Source organism: Poecilia reticulata, unplaced genomic scaffold (genome assembly GCF_000633615.1).
Source record: "Poecilia reticulata strain Guanapo unplaced genomic scaffold, Guppy_female_1.0+MT scaffold_595, whole genome shotgun sequence".
Lineage (NCBI taxonomy): Eukaryota > Metazoa > Chordata > Actinopteri > Cyprinodontiformes > Poeciliidae > Poecilia > Poecilia reticulata.
This window is the reverse complement of record NW_007615348.1, coordinates 3,836-11,741: the sequence shown is the minus strand read 5'-3', so window position 1 is coordinate 11,741 and position 7,906 is coordinate 3,836. Positions and strand designations below refer to the sequence as shown.

General features: G+C 40.2%; 1 protein-coding gene across 1 annotated transcript in view; it reads left to right on the top strand.

Moving 5' to 3' along the window:
• Nucleotides 1–1,775: 1,775 nt before the first annotated feature.
• LOC103461099 (methylmalonyl-CoA mutase, mitochondrial) overlaps nucleotides 1,776–7,906 on the top strand; it is a 9,937-nt gene continuing 3,806 nt past the window's right edge. Inside the window, exons 1-6 of the mRNA XM_008403431.2 lie at nucleotides 1,776–1,788; nucleotides 2,493–2,860; nucleotides 2,937–3,094; nucleotides 4,190–4,361; nucleotides 4,452–4,700; nucleotides 5,404–5,515. Of these exons, the coding sequence (XP_008401653.1) occupies nucleotides 1,776–1,788; nucleotides 2,493–2,860; nucleotides 2,937–3,094; nucleotides 4,190–4,361; nucleotides 4,452–4,700; nucleotides 5,404–5,515 (1,072 nt within the window). The remainder of the gene's footprint in view (nucleotides 1,789–2,492; nucleotides 2,861–2,936; nucleotides 3,095–4,189; nucleotides 4,362–4,451; nucleotides 4,701–5,403; nucleotides 5,516–7,906) is intronic.

Here is a 7,906-nt window from a genome sequence, read left to right as displayed (position 1 = left end):
GAAGTGGCTGGGGAGAGGGAAGTCTGGGCCTCCCTTCTGAAGCTGCTGCCCCCGCGACCCGACCCTGGATAAGCGGAAGAAAATGGATGGATGGATGGATGGATGGATGTTGGTTTCTTATAAAAGTGGTTCTGTTTGGATACATTATATTAAATCTTAAAACATTCAGAGTTCTGCAATTATTGAGGTCTACAATTGTTTTATCTGAAACTATATTGTGCTTTTTACACCCTACTTTGGGGGGAATTTAGGTAATGATGGTTTGTAATTGTGGGGAAAAAAGAGAAAGAGAAAAAAACTTATAGGTTGAGCCCATAATGCTGTTTGTGTGGACTACTGCTTGTTTATTTCATTATTTGAGTGGACTAAAATAATAACATTAAAATGAATAGATAATATTTTAAAAGCAGGGAGGAAAAGCATGGGTCAGTTTAGATTAAATATTCGATCTTAAATAAAAAAATCATAAATGAAATGTCAACAAAAAGACTTTACAATGAACAGACGCGATGGTAGTTCTTCATCACGTAAAGTTTTCTATTGTTTGGAGTCCTGTCAAGTAAAAAAAGTCATCGAAGGTGCATACAGTTTTCACAATCTCAGAACTTACAAAAGCAAGCTTGAATGTATTACACTGTAAATTTACGTCATAAGCCAAAGCACAGTAGCACAAAAATAATTTGTTGTTTCCAAAATTTTCTCCCAAAAAAACCCAGCAACCTCAAAATGTGTGAGCAGTGTTTGCATTCAGCACCATTACTCTCGGACTCCTCAATAAAATCCAGTGCCTTATATGAAAATAAAGCTCAGTTTTCCGTCATTCTGTCATCACAATGCTTCCAAAACTCTCTGTGTTCAACACTAATATTGTACCCAGTGAAATATGTAAATGTTTCTTACTATACATTAGAGACCGACTATATATGCATGGATTTGCTACAAACAAAGGCTTGAAATGGCTTTTCCAAAAAGCCGTTTTTGGGCAGAATGTGTTACGAAGCTGCCCTATGATGGACTGGTGACCTGTCCAGGGTGACAGCTGGAAATAGGCACCAGCTTCCCTCACCACCCCATTAGAAATAAGTGTGTAAGATAATAGATGGATGGGTGTTACAAAGCTTTTCGTACTCTTCAGTTTGTGACATCAGCTAAAAAAAATAAATAAATAAATAAATTCTGACCCAAAATGCTCATTGGCTTCCTGTGGCACTGGGTCAGTAATTGTGGACAAAATGACCAAAGTACATCCTGCTGCACAGGAGATGAGCAGAGATGGAAAATTTCCAATAACATCATGAAGAATCCAACCAGAAGTTTCAAAGCAAAAATAACTGGAATATTTTGCAATATTGCATTTATTTATATGACATCAAAAAGACTTAATAAAATGAGGAATAAATAATAGCAACACGAGACTGCAGAAACAGACAATTTTCTAACAATTTTCTGGGTTTATCTGCTGTAATAAAAATATTTTCCAGGGCAAGAAAATGTTTATCTTTTTTTTTTTTTTGCTGATCATAATTTTCAGTTTTCATCCAGTTCTGGACCTAATAGTCCGCAGTGATGCAGTTGATGTATGTTCACATAGACGTGTAGCTGTAACTAAGTATCGCTGCGAGTCACGGCTTCAGGTTGGCGTTGCCAAGCTTTGACAGTGTTCAGTTCTGGGGCAAAAAGCCTGTTAAGTTTGTGATTTGATGGAGCTGGAATGTTCACCACGGGGCAACTGAAGATGTCGGAGCTCAGCACTTTGATCAACGTAGTTTGACACGATGTTCCTGCAAGGTCAGCTTTAAGGTAGCAGCGTGACGTCCGTATTATTTCAGCAGACAGTCGTCTTGTCTCTGACCTATGAGTTATAAATGAGGGACGTTGTTCGAAGCAGAAACATTTTTGTTTTAAATGCTTTTACTTATCTCAAAACTGCTTGAGAAAACCAATATTACTATGTATTCATAAGTCTGGTTCCTACTTAGGTATAGTTTACAGATTCCGGAAAGTGCCACTTTCATCTGAGCCAACTTCGACGCATTAAATGACATATCTGTATTAATGCCATAACTACTCATCTAAACTATAGGCCTGGAAAGAAGGGAGTTATTCAGAGAAGTAGCCAAGAGGTCCATGGTGATCTTGGAGGAGCTGCAGAGATCCACATTAGGGGGAATTAGCAGTAACACACTCGACATGTCTGATCTTTGGTGGTGAGAAGAAAGTCAGTGTGGAAAGTGATCCAGATGTGACAGATGTTTAAATTTATCCTTCTATCTGCAATGACCCTAATACTCTGCCATTGTTACATATTGTATTGGTCAATTTTAGACCATTTTATTGCATTTTATATGCAATAAAATGCATATAAATTTGAGTTACTCATCCAACAGACATTTATCACCTTCAATTCGCCAATAGTCTGAGTTCCTATGCACAAACCTAAAAATGTTCCTCTTTCCTCTCACCTACAATCCGTCTCATCCTTTCCGTTTCAGCGGGTCAGCAGGGTCTGTCTGTGGCGTTTGACCTCCCGACCCACCGTGGCTACGACTCAGACAATCCCCGAGTCCACGGGGACGTGGGGATGGCCGGAGTGGCTATCGACACCGTGGAGGACATGAAGATGCTCTTTGACGGAATCCCCCTAGAAAAGATGTCTGTGTCAATGACGATGAACGGAGCCGTTATCCCAGTGTTGGCCATGTTTATCGTCACCGGGGAGGAACAGGGAGTGGCCAAAGAAAAACTAACAGGCACCATTCAGAATGATATTCTAAAGGAGTTCATGGTGCGCAACACCTACATTTTCCCTCCGGAACCATCCATGCACGCCATTGCGGACATCTTTGCGTATACCTCAAGGGTATGAACAACACTGCTCCTGTGATTATGCTTTTCATGGATTTATTTTTACAGGTTTTCTTTTGCTTTGTTTTCAGCATATGCCTAAATTCAACTCCATATCCATCAGCGGCTACCATCTTCAAGAGGCCGGTGCAGATGCTATTTTAGAAGTAGCTTACACCATCGCTAACGGCCTGGAGTACTGCCGGACAGGTCTGAAAGCAGGTCTAACCATCGATGAGTTTGCTCCAAGGTGTGTGTGTGTGATTTAAATTTGATCGAAATGGTAATGTTAATACGTTGTAGAAAAATTTTAAGACATCTCTGTATGATTGAGACAGACCCTAAGAAGCCGAAACCAAGACTTTATGATAAAAAATGCATCTGCACTACATACCCAACTGCACTGTGTCTTTCTTTGCTTCTTTCTTTATAAAATAACCGAGCAATCTGAATGGCAAATTGCACACAAACCAACCAGATGCTGCACACCAACTGGGAGGTATTCAGTGTTTTCACGTGGCGCCACGATAAACCCAGAATCAATGTTGACAATAGATCTGCCGACAAACATTGCTTTTCAAAGCACACAAAAGCTGCACCCCAGCAGCTTCTAAGTCATGCAGTTAGTCATTGTAGAGAAGGCAGATGGCTGAAACCGTTTCTAACTAACCAGATTTTCACCTGCCGGCGAGCATTGTGTCTTCGGAGACGTCCCTTAAAGATAACTTCTTTGAATCACTGTGGATTCATTCGGGTCGATGCAATGTTCTGTTCATTCTTATCTCTTCGTATGTCAGATTTTTTTTTTCTCACATTAAATTACAGTCGGATTTAACACTTTTCTAACATCGAACATCATCTGTGCTGATTAGCATTTGAAGGCTGGTGTTGCAATTGTAGTTAGTCACAGATGGGTTTTTCTTTTGTTTACTGGATATGGGCTACATCACATTATGAATGTTTTCATATTTTCTGTAAACATGTGTTAGATCATCTTTTTTCATGTGCATGTCCTTCACTAACCTCCATCATGTTGTGTCATGGTGCCAATGTGTCTTGTTTTCACGAATAGATCTCAGGAATTCCTGGCTGTTAATGTCAGGAACCCTGATGATCTTATATCCAAAATAGAATTTTTTTTACGTTTTGTCACATTACAACCACAAAGTTCAATGTATTTTAATAGGATTTTTCTATTTCACATGTGTGGGATTTGTGGTTATTCAGTCTCATACTCTGCAGGACTACTTATTCCTGCAGGGCTGTTGTCGTGAACAAAGTCACAGATTCATTGAGATATATGAAATATGTTTCCTTAAATTTTTGTCCTTTTCTTTGTTGCCAGGTTGTCATTCTTCTGGGGCATAGGGATGAACTTCTACATGGAAATAGCAAAGCTGAGGGCGGCCAGGAGGTTATGGGCCACGCTCATTAAAGAAAACTTCCAGCCCAAGAACCCCAAGTCTCTCCTCTTGCGCACGCACTGCCAGACCTCAGGCTGGTCACTCACTGAACAGGTGAGCGAATCCCTCGCATTCAACCAAGATCCAAGCGTCGTCTAGCGATGAGTTCAAAGCCGCAGCTTTCCCCTGCACCTCCTTTCTCAGGATCCCTACAACAACGTGATCCGCACGGTGATCGAAGCCATGGCTGCTGTGTTCGGAGGCACCCAGTCACTTCACACCAACTCCTTCGACGAAGCCCTGGGGTTGCCGACGGTGAAGAGCGCTCGCATCGCCAGAAACACCCAGATTATCATCCAGGAGGAGTCGGGCATCCCTAAAGTGGCAGATCCCTGGGGCGGCTCGTTCATGATGGAGGCGCTCACCGACGATGTTTATAACACGGCCCTGAAGGTATTGTGGAGGTTGTTCTCAACTCTTGAAGTTTGACTGCACCTTGTTATTGTAAAGCTAAATACATTTTATCTACTTTTGATGTTGTTGCAACTAGGGTGTTTAAACACCTGATAGACTCGGTTCAATTGGGGACCAAAATTACAACATTTGTTACATTTGTTACTGTGATGTGTCAAACGATCCAAACGAATTGAAAAACCCGTTCCCTTCCTTACCTGTGGTGACGCTGCACCAAGAACTACTGGAGGAAACGACACAAAAACCTCAGAAGACATGAGTGCAACTTCCTCCTTCACAAAATGTAAACAAAAATGGAGTAGATTTTTAGCGGTTGCGGTGTTTCTCTTTTGTCTCTGGTAACAGACCACAAGCCATTTCTCCGTGTAGTGCTATACTCACGCGTTTGTTTAGGTTCTATTTACCCAGAATGCCCTGCGCTTTACATCAGTTTGCTTCCTGCTTTTGGAGCTGTTTCTGGTCTAATTGTACCAACATTCAAACCGGGCCAGAGTTCACTTTAATAGCCCGCAGCTGTTAGGCGGACCAAAGTTTGCTTTTCAGGTCTGCGTTCGATTGCGCATTCACACCTCCCCAACCAAACTGGATTTCCTAGATAAATTGGAATTTGATTAAAGTGGTCTCAATGCACCCTTAGCCTGCCAGTTCCCACTGATCACTGGCTCTGTCTGTGTTTCTGCAGTTCATTAAAGAGATAGAAGAGATGGGAGGCATGGCCAGAGCCGTGGCAGAGGGAATTCCAAAACTACGGATTGAGGAATGCGCTGCACGTAGACAGGCCCGCATCGACTCAGGTATCACACCGAGACATTTTCATCATCTTCACTTTAAACCTCTCATTCTTGTCTATTTTCACTTCCTCCTCTGTTCCACTACCACAAAGTTGTCTGTCTGCAGCGAGCCGACTTAAAGTAGCAGTGCGACTATGAAAACCTTGCTGATGTATAGTTTATGATTCTACAGTGGCATGCAAAAATTAAAGTTTCATAACGTTACCAAAATGAATCATGACTTCTGTTGCTCTATGTTTTAGCATTTAGCATGTTTCTTAAATATTTAATAATTTTTTTTTAAATTTCTGTTTGAAAATAATAAAAATGGAAAAGGGCTTGAAGCAAATCAGAAAGCCGCCATGATGGTTGCCGACCGACGCAGTTATTAAATGATGTCTCCTTTAGCATTTCATTTTAACAAGTACCCAGCACACAAATGCATGCAGAAATGCACACAAATCCTTTAACTCTAAGCCAAAAGTTTTTCTTTTGGTGACTTCCATGAAGCACCATCTATTCAGTCATTTGCAATTTTCAATGTTATCGCTTATATCTGTTTTTTTCAATTAAAGTACAAACGGGGGAAACCTTCTGTGAGCAGCGGCTGATGTATTCACTGACTGCTTGGTGAAATGACCCCAGAATGAAATTCACAGCTTGCAATATCTGCATGCTGTGAATATTGGCTCGGCCTGTCCTTTTCTGCCTAAGAACTTCAAAGTTATGGTTTTATTCTCACTTAAAATGTCTCTCTGTAATCCCCCCCCTGGCATGCACTTTAAACTTTTTTGCTTTGCAGGGCTTTTGCATAGACACCTAAAATAATTTATGATCCTCCAGATGGGCTCTTCCCCATTAGCTTCCTACTGAAAGTTTTATTCTGTGCTGTAAAAATGGAATCAAACAAACTTTGGTAGCAGACAGGGTTAGCCTGAGAAGATGCGAAGTGCGGTTTTCACTTATTGGGGAAGAAGCTATCCTAACTGTCCTGACCCTTTGTGGGAAAAGTCATTGATCGCTTTTGTTGAATCACGATTTAAACACGGTGAACCACTTTTTTTTTGTTTTGTCAAATTTTATCAGCAAACCAGTTCTAATTAACACCAGAATTATAGAATCAACATTTTTTCGGACAGTACCCGTCTGAAAACGAAAAGTGGGATAAAATCAGCAACACATCAGACCTCAATCTGAACAAATTCAAGAACAGATGATAAGTTATTTGCATCTGTCTGGAAAGTGACGTCACAGTGAGAGACGTTATCCATATGTGGGGAAAACATGGAGGGACTGGTGAACTCTTTGCGGCTGCTTTGCTGTTTCATGATCTGGGCAAGTTGCCACGAATTGTTCGAACTATGAATTCTGCTCTCCAGTAGAAATCCTTAAGAAAAATGTCCAGCTGGCAAATCGAGACCTTAAATGAATCCAGGTTATGCAGCGAGACAATAATCTAGTAGAGTGGCGTAAAATAATCTTTTGATGTGGTCTAATCAACGTCCAAACTTAAATGTGATTGAGTTGTTCCCTTCCAGTTAGAAAATCACACCATAAATAAGAGGAGGTTTTCTGATGGTGCCCAGTTCACATTATTTGTTCGGTAAGATTAATTTTTCTGTTTCAAGAAGCACTTACTGAGCTTTCAAATCATTAGTGACGTGAATGACATTTGCAAAGTGCTGCTCCGGCAGACACAAATTACACGTCATCTTGTGATCCTACCTTACTGTCTTTTGCTGCGTTGTGAGCATAATCCAGTTACTGTAACGATGAATAATTGAGACTTGGATCTGCTCTTCTCTGCAGCAGTTTGTCTTTCTGTAAGTCAGTTTACTGAACTCTTATCGTTAATATTTGTTAGCTTTTCTGAGTCACCTTGTTGTTTTTTTTTCTTCTTTCTGTTTTGTTGGACCTTGAATCCTGATTGTCTTTTGATCCCTTTGGATTTAGTACTGAAGGACTGAATTGTAAAATGCTTTTAGAAATCACATCTAAGAATTTTGAATGCCTTAAGCCTTCCTCAATATTTAATATAAATGGAAAAACAATCATTTCTGTTAAGCGTACATTTAAGATTTACATTTATAACCTTGGCAGATTTAGGTTTTAAGTTATTTTTTTATATTGCCAACCTGGCCAGCTATTACAGGAAGGGTTTTGTTGCTGCAATGCCGATGCAAAGTTGTCTATTGATTATTGAGATGAGTAGAGATGATTTTTGTGTTGTTTTTCAATTTTTGCTTTTTATTAAATAAGGTCATTTTTAACGTTGTTTCGTACAAGTGATGCCTGGCTCTGTTCCAACCCTTTTAGCTTGATAAAAATAATTTTAAATCTAAATTTGTATGTCGTACAGTGAGTGAGAAAGATAAACATTTTCCTTACAGAAGCCATTGGGCTCTTTTCTTAATA